The sequence below is a fragment of the Pituophis catenifer genome, unplaced genomic scaffold (assembly GCF_029215685.1).
Source record: "Pituophis catenifer annectens isolate HBS135680 unplaced genomic scaffold, rPitCat1.0.hap2 SCAF_13, whole genome shotgun sequence".
NCBI lineage: Eukaryota > Metazoa > Chordata > Lepidosauria > Squamata > Colubridae > Pituophis > Pituophis catenifer.
Window position 1 is genome coordinate 20,043,730 of NW_027256893.1, and position 20,169 is coordinate 20,063,898.

General features: G+C 43.4%; 1 protein-coding gene across 2 annotated transcripts; it reads left to right on the top strand.

Annotated features, from left to right (window-relative positions):
- The first annotated feature begins 1,397 nt into the window (after positions 1-1,397).
- Positions 1,398-19,977, top strand: HEATR3 (HEAT repeat containing 3). Of its 2 annotated transcripts, none has more exons than XM_070952729.1 (15): positions 1,398-1,594; positions 3,331-3,503; positions 4,599-4,686; positions 5,861-5,973; positions 7,603-7,712; positions 9,654-9,794; positions 10,997-11,265; positions 11,666-11,756; positions 12,809-12,963; positions 13,986-14,068; positions 15,064-15,200; positions 15,975-16,063; positions 17,944-18,087; positions 18,311-18,487; positions 19,331-19,977. In XM_070952729.1, the coding sequence occupies exons 1-15, from the start codon at positions 1,457-1,459 to the stop codon at positions 19,457-19,459; spliced, it is 2,037 nt and encodes a 678-aa protein (XP_070808830.1). In that variant the 5' UTR covers positions 1,398-1,456; the 3' UTR covers positions 19,460-19,977. The 2 variants fall into 2 exon arrangements, with proteins under 2 accessions (XP_070808830.1, XP_070808831.1); XM_070952730.1 differs by lacking the exon at positions 1,398-1,594 and adding an exon at positions 1,597-1,614.
- The last annotated feature ends 192 nt before the right edge of the window (positions 19,978-20,169 follow it).

Sequence of the window (20,169 nt, forward strand, 5' to 3'; positions counted from 1 at the left end):
GTTTGGTAATGAAATGTTTGCAAGAAAACCCACCTATTCTATCCTATTCTAATTTATTCCAGTCTCCTATTCTATTCTATATTCTATTCTACTCTACTCTATTCCCCATCCTTCTATTCTATTCTATCCTGTTCCATATTCTATTCTATTCTCTATTTATTCCAGTTTTCTATTCTATTCTTTCCATATTCTATTCCATTCTCTATTTATTCCAGTCTCCTATTCTATTCTATATTCTATTTTCTCTATTCCTCATCCTTCTATTCTATTCTATTCTATTCTATTCTATTCTATTCTATTCTATTCTTTCTATTCTCTATTTATTCCAGTCTCCTGTTCTGTTCTACTCTGCTCTATTCCCCATCCTTCTATTCTATTCCATATTCTTTCCATATTCTATTCTATTCTCTATTTATTCCAGACTCCTATTCTATTCTATATTCTATTTTCTCTATTCCCCATCCTTCTATTCTATTCCATATTCTATTCTATTCTATTCTATTCTATTCTATTCTATTCTATTCTATTCTATTCTATTCTATTCTTTCTATTCTATTCTCTATTTATTCCAGTCTCCTGTTCTGTTCTATTCTATTCTCTATTTATTCCAGTCTCCTATTCTATTCTACTCTGCTCTATTCCCCATCCTTCTATTCTATTCCATATTCTATTCTATTCTATTCTCTATTTATTCCAGTCTCCTATTCTATTCTATTCTATTCTATTCTATTCTATTCTATTCTATTCTATTCTATTCTCTATTTATTCCAGTCTCCTATGCTATTATCTTCTCTTCTCCTCTATTCCCCATCCTTCTATTCTATTCCATATTCTATTCTATTCCATATCCTATCCTATCCTAATTATTCTATTCTATTCTATTCTCTATTCTATTCTATTCTACTCTACTCTATTCCCCATCCTTCTATTCTATTCTCTATTTATTCCAGATTCCTATTCTTCTCTCTTCTATTCTATTCTATTCTATTCTCTATTTATTCCTGATTCCTATTCTATTCTATTCTATTCTATTCTATTCTATTCTATTCTATTCTATTCTATTCTATTCTATTCTATTCTATTCTATTCTATTCTATTCTATTCCTATCCCTATCCCATCCCAATCTATTATTATTATTATTCCATTCTATCCTTTAGATCGCTGCGGCAACTCGATCGCCTCTCCCAGCCCGGGGGAGAAAAACAATCATGCAATGCGGGGGGCGGGGGGGGGGGAAGAGCTCCGTAGAGACCCCGGCCCCTCCCCCTCCCACCCCTTCCTCCCACCCCCTTCCGCAAGCCACGCCCCCTTCCTTCTCCGCCTGCATCCGGGGCGGGGGTGGGGGGGAGAGCGGCGCCTGCGCCCTAGCCGCGCACGTGGGGCGGTGGGGGGGGAAGGCCGGCCGGGCAGCCCGCGGCGGGTCTCTTCCGTGGAGGATCGCTCCGTTGGGCTGCCATGGGCAAGACCAAGGCCCGTCGCTTTCGCCCGCCGGCTTTCGCTCCGGCCGGCAGCCTGAGCGAGCAAGCGGCCGAAGAAGCCGAAGAAGCGGGAGGAGAAGAGGAAAACTCTCCGGCCGCCGAGCTGCTGGAGAAGGCAAGGCAGAGGGACGCGCGGTGGGGAAAGGCACATTTTTTTTTTTTTTTACTACTACCGGTTCTGTGGCCGTGGCTTGGTGGGTGTAGCAGGGGAAAGGAGGCTGCAAAATCCCCATTCCCACCCCACCCCAGGGGAAGGATATTGTAAAATCTCCATTTCCACTCCACTCCAGGGGAAGGTTATTGCAACATCCCCATTCCCACCCCACTCCAGGGGAAGGTTATTGCAACATCCCCATTCCCACCCCACTCCAGGGGAAGGAGGCTGCAACATCCCCATTCCCACCCCACTCCTGGGGAAGGATACTGCAAAATCCCCATTCCCACCCACTCCAGGGGGAAGGGTATTGTAAAATGTCCATTCCCACTCCACTCCAGGGGAAGGATACTGCAAAATCCCCATTCCCACCCACTCCAGGGGGAAGGGTATTGTAAAATCTCCATTCCCACTCCACTCCAGGGGAAGGATACTGCAAAATTCCCATTCCCCCCCACTCCTGGGGGAAGGATATTGTAAAATCTCCATTCCCACCCCACTCTGGGGCCAGCCAGGGGTGGTATTTGCCGGTTCTCCGAACTACTCAAAATTTCCGCTACCGGTTCTCCTGTCAGAACCTGCTGGATTTCACCCTATGGGGATGTGCCTCCCGCACAATGAATGGGGAGTAACCGTAACCGCAACGGAGTTGGAAGGGACCTTGGAGGTCATCTAGTCCAACCCCCTGCTCACGCAGGAGACCTTGTACTAGGGATTCGAACCGCCGACCGTTCTGATCGACATGCTCAGCGTCTTAGCCACTGAGCCACCTGGGGAGGAGATGGGGGATGCGTCCAGAAATCACGGGCTGGACTAGAAGACCTCCAAGGTCCCTTTTAGCTCTGTTCTATGCTAATCTAACCTGGGGAAGGGCCTGGCATCGGGGAGAGAGGAGGAGGAGATGGGGGAAGCCGGGCTTACCTCCAGAAATCGCAGCCTCTCCATCACCGGAGGTTTTTTAAAGAAGAGACTGGACAGTCGCTTGTCTGAGATGTGGAATAAGGTTCTCCTGCTGGAGAAGGGGGCTGGACTAGAAGACCTCCAGGGTCCCTTCCTTCCAGCTCCATGTGGGGTAAGGGTCAGGCATCGGGGAGAGAGAGAGAGGAGGGGGCTGCAGTAACAGAGGGATAGAATCAAGATCAGGTGAAGTGTTAATAGCACTTTTTGTCATGCTTTGGTAAGGCCACACTTGGAATAGAACATCATCATCAGTGCTGGAAGGGAGCGTCTGTTAGGTTAACCCAATCAGGATCATCATGCTAGCGCTGGTGATGTTACCTAGTTGGGTTTTAAAATGTCTGCAAGAAAACCACCAAGTTCAGAGAGCATCAAGGATCCCAAATTACCAAATCCATTTTGAATATTCCTGGAAAGCCTTTCAGCAGGATTTAAATTGATGCACACCCCTCCTGGGCAGGTGCAGAGTGCATATTTTGTATTTGATGTTTTTTACTTCTGGCTGTTCACCACCCTGAGTCCTTCAGGAGAAGGGCGGTATATAAATTTAAATATTAAATTAAATTAAATTAAATATCCTCCACCTCGGATCCAAACATGCGCAAGTCAGAGCTATTTTAGAGGAGCCCCAAGGACCTCTCCTTTCAACCTTGAGCTACACATATTTTTCCTCTATCGAGACTTAATCAATCGGTTTATTAATTCTCTGTACCGGCCTCCCTTTCTCTCTGCCTTTCTAGCTGCAGCACCCCAATGCCGACGTGCGTGAGTTTGCTTGCGCCAACATTTCCAAGATGTTGCAACAGCAACAAACGATCCCAGCTTTTGTGCAACAAGATGTGGTTCGCCGGCTGGGTCCGTTGCTGTTGGATCCAAGCTTAGTGGTTCGGGAGACAGCGGCAGGAGCTCTTCGGTGAGTGATGGACGATAGAGAGAAGGTCAGAAGAAATGATGGTTTAGGGCAGTGATGGCAAACCTTTTCGGCACCGAGTGCCAGAAAGGTCGCATGGAAACATGTGCGTCCTTGGGACTACGCTCTGGGAAAGCCAGACTTTTTGGAAAGCCAAAATTTCTGCCCTTTCTTTTTGTATATATTTCTCCGGATTTGAAACTTTCAGACCTACACAGATTAGCAAGATCAAATTTATGTTTCTCATCCTGGTTTCTGGGGAGTTCTTCCCAATAAGATTTTTTTTTCCCCCATCCAATGGTAAAAAGTTTCTCAAAACTTTTAGACATGTTTTGATTGTTTTCATCATTGCTTGTGTCGTGACTTATCCTTATCTTGAAAAGATTTAGAATGGAGTTGAGTAGAGTAGAGTAGAGTTAGAGTAGAGTAGAGTAGAGTAGAGTAGAGTAGAGTAGAGTAGAGTAGAATAGGAATAGAATAGAATAGAATAGAATAGAATAGAATAGAATAGAATAGAATAGAATAGAATAGAATAGAATAGAATAGAATAGAATAGAATAGAATAGAATAGAATAGAATTCTTTATTGGCCAAGTATGATTGGACACACAAGGAATTTGTCTTTGGTGCATACGCTCTCAGTGTACATAAAAAGACAAGATACATTCGTCAAGAATCATAAGGTACAACACTTAAGGATAGTCATAGGGAAAACAGTCAGTATAAATCGTAAGGGTACCAGCAACAAGGTTACAGTCATACAGTCACAAGTGGGAGGAGATGGGTGATAGGAGCGATGAGAAGATTAATAGTAATAGTAATGCAGACTTAGTGAATAGTTTGACAGTGTTGAGGGAATTAGTTGTTTAGCAGAGTGATGGCGTTCGGGAAAAAACTGTCCCTGTGTCTAGTTGTCCTGATGTGCAGTGCTCTATAGCGCCGTTTTGAGGGTAGGAGTTGAAACAGTTTATGTCCAGGATGCGAGGGGTCTGTAAATATTTTATATTTAAATATTTAAAAATTGAAATATTTAAAATTTTTATATTTATTAAAAACCAATCTAGCAAACTAATGTGGAATAAATTTGGCTTCGTTGCAGAAACCTTAGTGCCTGTGGAGGATTTGAAGTTTGCAACGATATGGTTACTAAAGACATCATGACTCCTCTTGTCGCTTTATTGAAGGAGGTATGTTGTGTGTGCTTTGAAAATAATTCCGCAGAGGTGAGTTGGAGTGTACGGGAGCCTGAACACAGCCTCTCTTTAAAGGAGCATATCTTTTTCTGCTACGAAAACAAACAAACAAACAAAAAAAGTCCTATTAAAGCAGCTGCCTCTTTTTCAGGAAAAAAAAGGAAACGACTACTTTAAAGAGATGCTGTGCTCAGGTACCCACTCATTACAGAATGTGTATAAATTAAAATGAACAAAAAATGTTTCAGAAGTTTTGAGAAACATTTGAATATTACGAGTGAAATGCTTCCCTAAAGCCAACCAGTTCAGAGCAAATAGAAGATTAGAATGGGCATATCTACCATACCACAGATCTGTGCGTACATTGAAAGATGTTCTATAATGCGTGGGTACATGAGCACAGCTTCTCTTTAAAGCATCCGTCTCTTTTTTCAGACTTCAGCGCAAAAGAGGGAGCTGCTTTAATGAGCTCGGATATTGTGCTACTTTTCACGCCAGCCTCAATTTACTGTACAGGCCTTCTTGATAACCTATTATCCAATAACTAGGTTTGTCCAGGCTTTGCTTTTCAAGATCCTCTTAAGATTGATTAAATTACGTTACCTGACTACTAAGCTATAATAAATCGTAGCCAGAATTTGCTGCGTTCGCTTGACCCTAAACTGTCAGCCACAGCTGACAAACCAGAATAGTTAGGTTCAATCAACAGATGGGGGCAGAAAGAAGCAACCTCTTTTAAGTTTAAAGTGATGGATGAAATAGCATATAGTAAGTGGTATCCCGAAAGTCCTTTCAAGAATGAATGAACTTGGAAGAGATCCGTGGAAGCAGAAGTAGCACTAACACTTAAACATTTATACCGCTTCATGTGCTTTGCAGCCCTCTCTTATGTGCTTTACACACTCAGCCTATTTCCCCCAACAATCTGGGTCCTCATTTTACCAACCTCAGAAAGATGGAAGATTGAGTCGACCTTCAGCTGCTCAGGATCGAACTTCTGGCTGTAGGCAGAGTTCGCCTACAGTATTGCATTTTAACCACTGCGCCACCACGGCTATTCTATGAAGGACATCTTGCCTTCTTCCCATCAGGGCCATTTCAGAATGCACTGACTCTCATTTTTGTCTTTCTTTTTTTTTTTTTTTTTGGCCTTCTCTGATCCCAACAGTGCCGGGCAGGACTTATAGAAAACAACGGTTCCTTGAAGGCAGACAAGCAGACAGAGAAGAATCAGACCGAAGACATCACTAACGAAGCTGTGAATTTGCTTTGGAATGTGTGGTCAGTAGAGTTGTGAAATTTCTTGTTTTCAGGGCCAGCGTGTGTGTGTGTGTATGTGTGTATTTGTGGTAAGAGGGGAATCCATTGACCGTGTCTTCTCCAGTTGGTGGAGTTGGCCAGGATGGATGAGCTCAGCTCTCTTTTGAAAAAAAGTGGAAACACATCCCAAATAAAACGAGTTCATTAAGATTTACGTGTGTGTCACTGCATGGGTGTGTTAGGGAAGAAGGATGAGCGAATCCCAGTTGGGAGAAGGTCCTCTTTTTGTGTCCTGTTTGTTAACCGTGTAAAATGTTTAGTCGGTTTCGATTGGAAATTAATCAATGCCGGGGCTGTGAATATTTCAAACATTGTTTGGAAGAAGGAAGTCTGGCTTTTCCCCTCCTCCCCCACCCTCCCCCAGGCTTCTGCTCGAAGCTTGAAAAGTGATGTGGTAGCATTAAAAAGCGTGATCTCATTAAAGCAGCTGCATCATCTTCTTTCGGACTTGAATAGACGCCGGGTGGTGGTGGTGGTGTGTTGAAATCCTACCATGCTTCCCTTCATGCATATCAAAGAAATCCCCTATGCGGAATGGGACTTTTCGACTTGATCCCTTCCCCTTGCCTGTTTCGTCTCGAGATTTTCGCCTCTGGGTTATTAGCCACAAATTTTTCTCCTCGGCTGGCCCTCCGCCAGTCTTTTGCCCCAGCACAATGGTCACGGCCACTCCCTCTCAGGCCCTTCGCCCCAGCCCATACACCTTTCTTCCTTCCTTCCTTCCTTCCTTCCTTCCTTCCTTCCTTCCTTCCTTCCTTCCTTCCTTCCTTCCACAGCCACGAGTTCGATCCTAATGGGCTCAAGGTTGACTCAGCCTTCCTTCCTTCTGAGGTAAAATGAGGACCCAGATTGTTGGGGGCAATAGGCTGACTCTGTAAACTGCTTAGAGAGGGCTGTAAAGCACTGTGAAGCGGTATATAAGTCTAAGTGCTATTGCTATCCCTCCCTCCCTCCCTCCCTCCCTCCCTTCCGTGGTACAATGGTTAGAATGCAGTATGACAGGCTCTGCCCACAGCCAGGAGTTCAATCCTGACCTGCTCAAGGTTGACTCAGCCTTCCATCCTTCTGAGGTAAAATGAGGACCCAGATTGTTGGGGGCAATAGGCCGACTCTGTAAACCGCTTAGAGAGGGCTGTAAAGCACTGTGAAGCGGTATACAAGTCTAAGTGCTATTGCTATTGCTATCATTTTGGAACTGTGCTCAATCATGATAACATTGAAGTTTGCCATCTTTGCTATTAAAGCAATAGACCAGGGGTGTGAAACTCGATGTCATTGAGGGGGCCGCATCAGGGTTGTGTTTGACCTCGCATGGTGGGTGTTGGCCCGGTCGACGTCACTCACGTCAGGGGCGGCTGTGGTGGCCCAAGCACTTGGCCAGTAAAAATGGGTTCCCGAGCTCCGTTTTCGGCTGCGACAGCCTCCTGCAACCCTCCGCCAGCGGAAACGGAGCCCTGTTCCTTCGCTGTTTCCAGGGCGGCCCCCGCAGGCCAGATCTAAGCACCCCGACATGGGCCTTGAGTTTAACACCCCTGAAATAGACTCTTTAGGAGATGGACCAACTAAATCTTCCTTAATGTCTCTTATCAGTGAATGCAACAGTACAGCCGTATCAATATTCAACAAAGAAGGATGCTTAGATATTGTTCTACAATATCTGAAGAGATTTCATACAAATGTTGACCTGGCTATCGCTGTGGGTAAGAAAGGGCAGATATTTTCCTTTTTTTCTTTTTTTATTGGAGGTGCTTGTTATAGCTTTTTCCTGCTGGCATGAGGCTGTCTGTATAATTTACCAAGAGAAGGGGCTATGGGTAGATTGAAGCTGTTTGTTTGTTTTTAACCATGTAGTCGTGTCCGACACTTGGTGATTTTATAGATGCTCTCCATGCTTCCCTGTCAAACACAGCTCCTTTCCATTGTTGGAGGTTCGACTTGGTTACCAGATTTCATGTGATCAAGCCAGCCTGTTCTTTGCTTGCCCCTTCTTCTTGTTCCACTAATCCAGGGGTCGGCAACCTTAAACACTCCACAAAGGTCCTAATCAGAAGCCCCTCCCCTCCCCGTTCAATTCTGGAGTGACCGGAAGTCTAGTTCCCCCACCATAGAGTCTCCTAGCGTGGCATCCTTTTTCCCCTGCCAACCAAAAGTCCGGTTCCTACACCATAGAGTTTCCTCCTAACGCGGCATCCTTTTTCCCCTGCCAACCGAAACTCCGGTTCCCGCACCGTAGAGTCTCCTCCTAGCGCGGCTTCCTTTTTCCTCTACCTGTCCTAACCGAAAGCCCTATCAATTGTGGAGCCGACCGGCGACAGGGAGCCACAGCAGAAGGATGAAAGAGCCACATGCGGCTCCAGAGCCGCAGGTTGCCAACCCCTGCACTAATCATTCCCAGCATCTTTGCCTTCTCCAGTGAATTTGCAAGCATGGCCAATCGGACGTAGCCTTAGGATTTTTAGCTTCTATTTTGAAGCAGGAATGGGAAAAATGTGTTGTCTTCCGATGATTTCATTGTTTTTCATTAACTCGAATCCTGCTTTTCATCTTTTTCTCTAGGAAAAAATGTAAGTGGCAGAAGGTAGAATGATAGTAATTTAAAGGAAACGTTTCGAGATTTTTTTAAAAAGTTTTTATAGAATACAGGTAGTCCTCGACTTACAACAGTTCATTTAGTGACCAAAGTTACAATGGCAACTGAAAAAGGTGACTGATGACCATTTCTCACACTTGATCGTTTCAGCATCCCAAAGTCATGTGATCAAAATTCAGAGGCCTGGCAACTGACTCGTATTTATGACGGTTGCAGTGTCCCGGGGTCATGTGATCAGTTTTTGCAACCTTCTGATATCAGTGGGGAAGCCAGTTTCACTTAACAGCCATGTTACTCATTTAGCACCTGCAGTGATTCACTTAACAACTGTGCCAGGAAGGTAGTTAAAGAGGGCAACACACACTTAACACATTCCTCGCTTAGCAACATATAAAGTTTGGGCTCAATTGTGGTCGTACGTTGAGGACTACCTGTTTAGCGTCAGATGACGATGGACGTGGGTATTAGTGAAAGTAAACTAAAAAACAGTATCAAGCAGTTGATCATACTTTCCTGAAACAGAAGGATGGAGATCCCAAAGGTGCTTTTCCAAGAGGCAACTGGACTTCTTTCTTTTTTCTTTGAAGATGTTTCGCTTCCCATCCAAGAAGCCTCTTCAACTCTAAATGGATGGATGGGGAATGGGAGGATTGATATTCTTGGCAGACAGATGGTCCTTTGCATCCTTTTAGAGGGTGGTTGAAGCTCTTGGAGGTTAATCTGTGTCCTCAGGGTCACCTGGTTCCTGTAGTCTGCAATGTTTTCCTCTGGGAATCCATTCCTATTCCCACACCATTCAAAGGGTGTTCATCCCAAATTGTATCCTGTCAGAGCTGAAGAAGCTTCTTGGATGAGAAGCGAAACATCTTCAAAGGGAAAAAAAAAAATGAAGTCCAGTTGCCTCCAGAAAAAAAGCAGAACAATGGGACAAGCATGACCTGAATGACTGAGAATCTCTACAGAGAAAGACGGATAAGTAAAGGAAAGTTGATTTATGACTTTGCGACTTGGATGTGCGGCCTAGATTTAAACGTGCCCTCTGCCCGTACAGCGTCCTGTTTACAAACCGTGACAGAAGATAACCCAGATCTACTATCGTCTTTCGATGCACCTGCGCACCAGGTGCTGGAAATGGTTATGTTATCAACGGAGAAAGATATGGAACACATCCTTTTGCGGACATTGGTGGCAGGTAAATACTCAATATGGCCGGCTGGGGAATTCTGGGAGTTGAAGTCCACAGGTTGTGAAGTTGACATAGCTGCCCGCTCTTGCGTTACGGCAACGATGCGTCAGAGTGTGGGTGTGGGGAAGACACAGCTCTATAGTTTGTGGGTGGGAGTTCCTTGCATGGATCTCAATCTAACACAGGGGTGTCAAACTTGATTCACCAGGATTGTGTTTGATGATGTGGGGCCGGGGTGGGCATGGCCAACTTGACATCACTCATGTCGGGGTTGTGCCTGTGGCGGCCCGAGTGCTCCACCAGCGAAAATGGCCTCCTGAGCTCTGTTTTTGGCTGCAACGGCCTCCTGCAATCTCTGCCAGCAAAATTTTGGACTGCACAGAGATGAATAGATTAACTTTAATGATTAAAGAGAAAGAGGATACGGAATATTTTAAGATATGGGGGAAATTTTATGATTGGATAGAAAATATATATTTGTTTTCTCAGGTTTTCGCGGGTGTTTGTATGTAGGTCTTTGGTTATTCGGGTCTTCTCCCCTCCCATGTGAAATTGGAAGTGTCTTGGCGACGTTTCGACGAAGTCTCATTCGTCATCTTCAGGCTGGTGTTCTCGGCTTCGTGCTTCCAGGAGCAATGTGAGACCACACCCCCACTAGCAGTTAAAAGGAAGAGACAGCTGCGATCTCACATTGCTCCTGGAAGCACGAAGCCGAGAACACCAGCCTGAAGATGACGAATGAGACTTTGTCGAAACGTCGCCAAGACACTTCCAATTTTACGTGGGAGAAGACCCGAATAACCAAAGACCTATATATATACATATACATATACATATACATATACATATACATATACACATATATACATACATACATACATACATACATACATACATACATACATATATATATATATATATAATTTGATAAGCAAACAGGAGGAAGTTACATTAAATATATGTATTTTGGGGAAAATATTGAAATAGAGAAATGGGATTTATTAAGGAATAAGAAGAGGAGGAGTAATAAAAAGAAGAAGAAGTCACCGAAGAAACACTGAGATGACACACGGAAGGACTGATGTCTTATATGTTTGTTTGTCTTAAAAAAAAAACTTTTTATAAAATAATAATAATAAAAAAAAGAAACGTCGTAGCGATCAGATTTGGCTAGGCTGATCTCTACCGTATCCTTTTCGTGCCTTCAGGGGTAGCATGGAACATCAAGAGCACCGTGCCTTCGGGAAGCCAGGCGGGAACCATCAATGCCATCCTGAAGATTTTCTCAGACTGTCTAGCTGTGGATGCTGGAGAGGCGGTCGTTCGGATGAAGGAAGCCGAAACGGAAAGGTTGAAGACTTCCGTTGAAGGAAACGGAGTGAACGGAGGAAGCTCCGCACACGTAGAAGGGGATAGCATGGAAGAGGAAACTGGAGGGATCGCCCGAGGAGAGAAGGACCTGTTGGATCTACTGCCAGTAAGTGGCCGATCTGTTCTTTCAAAAGGGAGCACCAGGGGAACAAATGGTTGTCCAGTCTCTTCTTAAAAACTTCCAGTGTTGGAGCATTCACAACTTCTGGAGGCAAGTTGTTCCACTGATTAATTGTTCTCACTGTTAGGAAATTTCTCCTTAGTTCTAAGTTGCTTCTCTCCTTTATTAGTTTCCACCCATTGCTTCTTGTCCTGCCTTCAGGTGCTTTGCAGAATAGCTTGATTCCCTCTTCTTTGTGGCAGCCCCTGAGATATTAAAACACTGCTATCATGTCTCCCCTAGTCCTTCTTTTCATTACCCAATTCCTGCAACCGTTCTTCATATGCTCTAGCCTCCAGTTCCCTAATCATCTTTGTTGCTCTTCTCTGCATTCTTTGCTTCCTAGCGTAGCCAGCAGGAGTTGAAGCAAGTGAATGCGTTACTTCTAGCTCAACAAACCGCCCTGGAAATCATCGTGAACATGTGCTGCAACGAAGGTATATCTGTGGCTCTTTTCTCGGGTGAAGTAAGCTGGGTGCTTAGGTGAAGCGGGCAGTAGAAGTTGGATAAATAAATAAATCAAACAAATGTAGTTTTCCCTCAATTTGGTCAGCTGTTTTAATACGCGATGCTTGAGGTTATTTATGCCACAGTTTTTGTCCCGCGCCCCAATCCACAGACTGTGTGGCAGTGGAGTAAGTCATAAAATGAATGGAAATGCCACGGATGGCCACCAGAAACTTTTGATCTTGGTTAAAGGCCCTGTGGAATAGTTAAAGCCCTATTAAGTGTGTACACACATGTAAACTGGGCCAGTTGAATTGTCGTGAAGCTCTTGGGTCTTTGCATGTTGTGTGAGCCAATTTCTATACACACGGCATGTAAAAGTGGGTCATTCGAATTGTGTAGCTCTTGGGTCCTTTGCATGTGAGAAATTGTGTGAGCCAATTTCTATACACACATGTAAAGCTGGGTCAGTTAGAGTGGTGCTGTGCGGTGGCCTAGAGGTGGAACCCTTGCCTCACAATCCGGAGGCTGTGAGTTCGATCCTAGGTAGAGGCAGATATTTCTCTCTCTGGGCACACTGAGAAAATATCTGCTGAACAAAACTCCGCATTGGCGACAGGAAGGGTATCTGGCCATTAAAACACTCTGCTAGCTCCATTCAGTTGCCCAGACTCCACCCCGCAAGGGATTATGGGGTCATTAAATGGAGATGATGATGATGTAAAGCTGGGTCAGTTGAATTGGTGGTGCAGCTCTTGGATCTTTGCATGTTGTGTGAACCCAGTCTGTTGGGTAGCGGATCATGCATTGTGTGAATGCTACCCAAATGGTTTTGACTTACACCTTCAGGCTTATTGCAACAATCCGTGCAAAAATAATATGTTCTCATAATGGTTGTATCTATAACCTCTGTAGCATGACAACCAAAGAAACTGGTATTTGGCTGAGAGGTTGGCATTTGAAGAATTCAAGATAGTGGCATACAACTAAAGTTGTTGCACTTCCTTTGGGATGTTGTTGACGCCTGGGCTTTTATTTCCAGATGCCTCTGACGAAGAATGGGAAGAGTTATCGAGCAGCGATGAAAGCGATGCCTTTCTGGATAACAGTTTCGAAGAAGAGGGGAAGCTCCTTTCTCCACTGTGCCTTTCAGCTGAAATTCACACCGCCCTGGTCAACCAGTTCATCCCAAAGAAGGTCACCACCTCTTCTTTGACTTCAGACGACAAGCCTCTTGAGTTTCCAAAAGCGGTTTCTATTTCCCAAACCTGTGATGGCATTTACTGCATTAGGGTTCATTGAAAAGCGCACCGTTGGCTGAGTTCACACCATGTGCTACGTCTTAAAACGTGGATTACAAAGGAAGGGAGGAGGTCACATAGTACAGTAGACTTCATTTCTCTTCTCCAGCTTGGTGCCCTTCAGATACGTTGGATCAGGTGGCAGTATGCTAAGGTTTAGCATGATGGGTGAATCAGGTCATAGTCTCCCAGTGCCCCACCAAAACAAAAAAAAACAAAAAACAAAGAAATACTTCGGGATTTGTGGTGGCAGATTGGAAAGGTATTATTGGAAAAGGTTTCTCTGCCAGATCATGCACAAAGCGTTGCATTTTTTAAAAAGGGATGTTCTTTTACTCCTCTACTTAAGAAAGCAATTGGGGGGAGGGTTTGTCAGCAATAGCACTTAGACTTATATACCGCTTTGCAGTGCTTTACAGCCCTCTCTAAGCGGTTTACAGAGTCAGCCTGTTGCAAACCCCAACAATCTGGGTCCTTATTTTACCCACCTCGGAAGGATGGAAGGCTGAGTCAACCTTGAGCCGGTGAGAATCGAACTGCCAAACAGCTGGCAGTCAGCAGAAGTAGCCTGCAGTACTGCGTTCAAATACCAGAGGTGGTATTCAGCAGGTTCTGACCAGTTCTGGAGAACCGGTAGCGGAAATTTTGAGTAGTTTGGAAAACTGGCAAATACCACCTCTGGCTGGCCCCAGAGTGGGGTGGGAATGGAGATTTTGCAATATCCTTCCCCTGCCACGCCCGCCAAGCCACACCACGCCCACCAAGCCATGCCCACAGAACCGGTAGTAAAAAAATTTGGACTTCACCACTGGGTTACTTCCACATTTTGTGGGGATGTTGTGCTCTTCTAAGAATTGGGACCTGTGGTCCTTCTTTGAATTTTCACAATGACCCACAGCTGTTCTTTGCTTCGTGCAGATCCTGGAAAAAACTGCTTTCCCTAGCGGAGTAACTCTTGATGTCTGTATGCAACATCCGTCTTGGAAGCCTCTGATTAAAAAGTAAGTGACTTGTTTTCATTCGATTCCTTGTTACCGCCTTCTTTGGAAAACTCTCTCTGTTGATCAGTCCGGGCCAGTGTTTCTCAACCTTGACAGCTTTAGGAGGGATGGACTTCAACTCCCAGAATTTGGGTTTGGCTAGTCTAAAGAAAAGAAGAATTAGGGGTGACATGAGAGCAGTATTCCAGTATTTATGGGGCTGCCCCAAAGAAGACGAGGTCAAATTATTCTCCAAAGCACCAGAGGGCAGGACAAGAAACAATGGTTGGAAACGAATCAAAGAGAGAAGCAACCTGGAATTAAGGACAGCGAGAGCAATTAACCAGCTTTCCTCCAGAAATTGTGGGCGCTCCATCGCTGGATGTTTTTTAAGAGTCTAGACACTCTCTTATCTAAAATGGTATAAGTTCTCCTGCTTGAGCAGAGGGCTGGACTAGAAGACCTCCAAGGTCCCTTCTAACTCATTCTATTCTAAGATTCTAAGAATTCCAGCGTGTCTTGCTGGGGAATTCTGGAGGTTGAAGTCCACCCTTCTTAAAGTTGCCAAGGTTGAGAAACTCTGATCTCCGCTAACATTGGGACTAGAAAAAGGATGCATAACCTACGCGATTCCCCGTTCTCTCAACCCTGAAAAAGCCAGCTGATGGACTTGGGCAGCTCAACTTTTTTGGGTGTTTTGTTAACCAATAAGCCAAATAGGTGGGTTGACCTCAGGCTGGCCCTCAACCAGTGGTGGGTTGTCCCCGGTTCGGACCGGTTTGCAAAAACCGGTAGTAAAAATTTGTAATAACTACCGGTTCTTGCTCATGCTGCCCTGGGTCTTCGGAGAGGGGCGGCATATAAATTGAATAAATAAATAAATAAATGCGCAGAAACAAGGCGCGCACGTGAATGAAGCGGGCGCGCACGCGTGATCCCATTGCAAACCGGTAGTAAAGGTAAGTAGAACCCACCCCTGCCCTCAACCTCAACCCTTGTCTTGACTTTTCTTTCAGGTTGAACATGATCCAGTACAGAGCGCTAACCTGCCTTCACAGCATCTTACTGGTGTCGGATGTGGATAGCCTGGGGGGTCCTTCAGCGCTTCAATCCCTCTCACAGCACCTGTCTCAGTTAATTTTTTCTCAGCCAGGTTTGCTTCAGGCTTTGATTTTTAGGCTCTTTCCAGCTTGGTAGGATTCCTTCTTCCCCGCTGCCACCGTAGCTCATTCTTCCCAATCCTTCTGCTAATTGCACTGGCTACTGGATAGCTCTACCTTTTAATTATTGGGTTTCCTGCTGTTTTGTCTTTGTAGACAAAGACAAAGTCTTTGTAGAGTAGACTTATTTATTTAAGGAAGGTGTGAGAGAACATATGTTGCAGTTGGCCTCCTGGCATGGCATGCTAGAGACCTTTGACTCAGAGTTGACTCTTGGTGATTGCCCGGACGAGTCTCTGTGGGTTTTGGGGCCAGCATTTTTCAGAAATGGTGACCTCTTGATAACTTTCTTGGGGCTGTCAGGAGGGACTGGCCCAAGTTACCCAGCTGGTATTCCTGCCTAAGGGAGGACTAGAATTCATGGCCCTTTGATTTTTAATCTGGAGCCTTAAACTTCAGCAACTTGAAGATGGCTGAACTTCAACTTCAACACTGCCCTGAATCCTCAGGGAGAAGGGCGGTATATAAATTGGAAATAAATAAATAAATAAATAAACTTCCAGAATTCCTTAATCGGCCTGGAGGCTAAGGAATTCTGGGAGTTGAACTCTACATATCTTAAGAAGTTGCTGAGGATGAAAAACACTTAAATTCCTCACTTAGCAACAGCAATCTGGGCCTCAATTGTGGTTGTAAATTGAGGATTAACTGTTTAACTTGTGTTTTTGAGCTCAAAGAAAATGTGCTTTTTTTTTATTTTGGGGCAGAATTTTCAAAGGAAGTGGAGTTTCTAGAAGCCGTCACGAGTGCGTTGCGAGCTCTTTTGCAAATGTTGGCATCCAATAATATATCTCAGGTGAGTTTTCTGGACGTGTCGGCATCTAATATCACAGTTTCCACAATGTCTTTCAAAACATGTACAGAGGAAGACCCCATGCTGGGGAGAGAAAATGCTGTCAGTGTGGCCCGATACTGGGCGAGTGTCATTTCGTTTTAATCTTATTTAAAATTATTTATTTAACATACTTTTTTTGCACATGCTACATTTCTAATGGCCTGTTTTATTTGCTCAGCATTGAAGGTTTTAATGTCTGTCGCTTGAAAGTGCTTTTGACACGAAGAAAGTTTCCACAATCTGATTATAGAACATGCACATCATATGAAGTGGTTATTTTTGGGCACACATCTGCAATTTCTTGAAGATCTTTTGAGTTAAATAGGAAGGTGGTCAGATCCACTCGTTCTGAAGAGATTTAGGAAAGGAGTATGGCTTCATCACGCAGAGGTAGGATCCGTTTGCAAGAAACAATAAACCAAAATATCTCTGGTTCAAACTTAGCTTCCCTAATGATGCCTTGTTGAATAAATCATAGCTTCATGTTGTCTGAATCCAGCACATGAAGTCATAATCTGAACTATAGGTTCTTGTTTCATAGCGGTACTAATATGGACTTTTTAAACCATGGTTTGTTGCACAAACCCTAGCATCCTAATTTGACTGTAGTCTTAAACCCTGAGCTGTGGTTTCACACATTATACTGGTGTGCAATTTAACCTAGGCCTGTCTGTATAGTGCCGAACCTGAAGTAGGACTGGGAAACAATGCCTCTGAACACAGGCAGAATATTTTTATATAAATAAAATAAATTCGTTGTTGTTTAGTCGCGAAGTCGTGTCTGACCCATTGCGACCCATGGACAACGTTCCTCCAGGCCTTCCTGTCCTCTTCCATCCCCCGGAGTCCATTTAAGCTCATGCTGACTGCTTCAGTGACTCCATCCAGCCATCTCATTCTCTGCCCTCCCATTCTTCTTTTGCCCTCAGTCCTTCCCAGCATTAGGCTCTTCTCCAGGGAGTCCTTCCTTCTCATTAAGTGGCCAAAGTATTTCAGTTTCATCTTCAGGATCTGACCTTCTAAGGAGCAGTCAGGGTTGATCTCCTCTAGGACTGACCAGTTTGATTACCTTGCAGTCCAAGGGACTCACAGGGGTCTTCTCCAGCACCAGAGTTCAAAGGCCTCAATTCTTTGGTGCTCAGCCTTCCTTTATGGTCCAACTTTCACAGCCATACATTGCAAGTGGGAAAACCATAGCCTTGACTATACGTGCTTTTGTTGGCAGGGTGATGTCTCTGCTTTTTTAGTATGCTGTCTAGAGTTGCGATAACTTTCCTCCCCAGGAGCAAATAAAAAAAATAGAAATACATAAAATAAATACAAGTAAAATATAAAGATATGGGTTGGTTCAAGGAAATAACCAAATTAGAATTAAGGAGAAATTTCCAGACAGTGAGAATAATTAACCAGTGGAACAGCTTGCCTCCAGAAGTTGTGAATGCTCCATCATTGGACGTTTTAAAAAAGAGATTGGATTTCCATTTGTCTGCAATGGTATAGGGTCTCCTGCACGAGCAGGGGATTGGACTAAAAGACTTCAAAAAGATCCCTTCCAACTCTTGTTTTTCTCTTTTCTGTAAATATATTTTATTGCTGCTCATGCTTGTGGATGGCTTCTTAAAAGCATATGAGATAGTTTGATCACAAACCTATGCCATTACCGTTTTTTTTCACTCAAAACGAAAATATTCCTTCAAAAACAGCTTTCCAGTACATTGGGATTGTAATTCCCAAAGTGGCTGTCATCCCAGCACATCTGGAGGGCTCCAGGTTAGAGTTGGCCAAAAGGATGTTTGACTCAAAAGGTTGTGATTTCTTTTCCTTCCTCTTTTGTAAAACAGTCCATGACCCCGGAGCAGCTGATGACTCTGTGTGACACCGGAATTCAGAGCACAAACATCAGTGTCCGAATCAATGTTGTTAGCATTTTGGGAATTGCCGGGAGTGTGCTTGCCAAAGTGGAAGACACCGCTGAGACGCTCAAGGTAAAATCAGTTGCCATCTTCCTCTTAATGGGGATGTCATTTGCTTGGAAGGTAATGGATGGAAACTAATCAAGGAGAGAAGCAACCTAGATCTAAGGAGACATTTCCTGACAGTTGAAAACAATAATTGAGCAGGGGGTTGGATTAGAAGACCTCCAAATTCTCTTCTAACTCTGTTGTTCTGTTTTTTTCCTTTGGATTCTGCATTTCTTTGTCGTTCCAGAACATCGGAAAATTCCTCCTCAATGTTGCAACGAAAGACCCTTCTCTCGTGGTGGTGGGAGAAGCCTTGGATGCCCTCTTCGATGTTTTTGCCGATGGCAAAGAAGCGGAAAGGGCAGCAGAGGAAATAAAATTGCTTTACGCACTTAAGGAATTCCAGCCCGTTTTCAAGTCACGGGTAAAAACATACAATTTCCTAATGAATGGGGAGAAGATGGAAAGGCTAAGATGGCTTAAGGAAGCATCTGGGTTGCACATTTAAACAGCTAACTTTTCTTGCCCGGTTGCGTTCGTTCATTGATTTCCTGAAAATCCCAACATCGGCTTTATTTTAAAATCCCCACATTTCTAGTCCTCGTAGTTTCAGCAATGCATTTTGAAATGGGATGGCTAGACTTTTTGTCACTGACAACTTTGCTTGATATGATTTTTGTTTAATAGAAAGTTGAGGGAGGGGCTATAAAGATGTAGAAACAAGAAGGTCATGGGTATTGATTCTGTTTCATTTTATTTCCTGGGATAAGGGATTTAAGATTGTCTGCCTGCCTACCTCTCTCTCTCTCATCTATGTCTGTCTGTCTGTCTGTCTGTCTGTCTGTCTATCTATCTATCTAGTATGTCACAGAAGTGAGTACACCCCCTCAAATTTTGTAAATATTTAAATATATCTTTTCATGTGACAACACTGAAGAAATGACACTTGGCTACAATGTAAAGTAGTGAGTATACAGCTTGTATAACAGTGTAAATGTGCTGTCCCCTTAAAATAACGCAATACACAGCCATTAATGTTTAAATTGCTGGCAACGAAAGTGAGTACACCCCAAGTGATAATGTGATAACTTAAAATATTTACAAAACTGAGGGGTGTACTCACTTCTGTGACATACTGTATCTATCTATCTCTCTACCGACCGATATCTACCTTTCTCTCTCTCTCTCTCTCTCTCTCTCTCTCTCTCGTTATTGAGTTCAGCTCATTTAGAGCCTCCACATTTCTTTTTTTTTTTTTAAACTGCAGATGCGAAAGGAAGGCAGAGGACAGTATAACACAGAACATCTATGTGTTTTAGACAACGTGAAGCTGAATTTAAGAAGATTTATTGCCTATCAAGAGACATTGGGCAGAAAGAAAAAAGTTTTGGAATAGAAATAAGGATGGAAAGCTCTATTTTTTTAATATAGTTTTATTGAATGTTTTAACCATTAATTCTATAGGACTTTGTAACAACAGCTATAATAGGAGAAAAGGGTTAAAAGTCTGCTTTTCATATTATATGTCTTATATTGAGGATGGTGGTGGTGGAAAGAGGCAGAGAAAAGTGTGAAAATGAATTCAGCACCACACAAGAGTCAAAATTTGTCCTTAATGTGGTGAAGTGTTTTGATCTGCCATTCTTAGAAAAAGAATGAGCAAAAAATCTAAAATAAAAGATTATAATGGAAGTGCCCATTTTCTTAATGTGGACAAAATAATTTGATTTCCTTGATGATATATTTCAGGGTTTTCTATTTTTTTTTTTTTAAAGTAAAAGTACAATGTAAAAAAACAGGATAAACATTGTTCTTGGGTGATCCCAGTTTTCTCAGTGTCCAAATATGGACACTTCCTACTTCTTTTTAAAAATGCTTTATAGATAACAGCCAAGTTCACATATTGTATTTTGCTAATATACATAATATATACAGAAGTATATTTCTTCATATTGTATTTTGAAATCCTTTTAGCCAAAAGCTGTTAAAATGCAAAATAACTAGATTTTCTACCAAAAGGAAGCTATGTGTTGTGTTTGGATTCAGTGCTGGTGAATGATAGCAATGAAATAACTGACATAATTTATGATAATTGTACTGGATAAA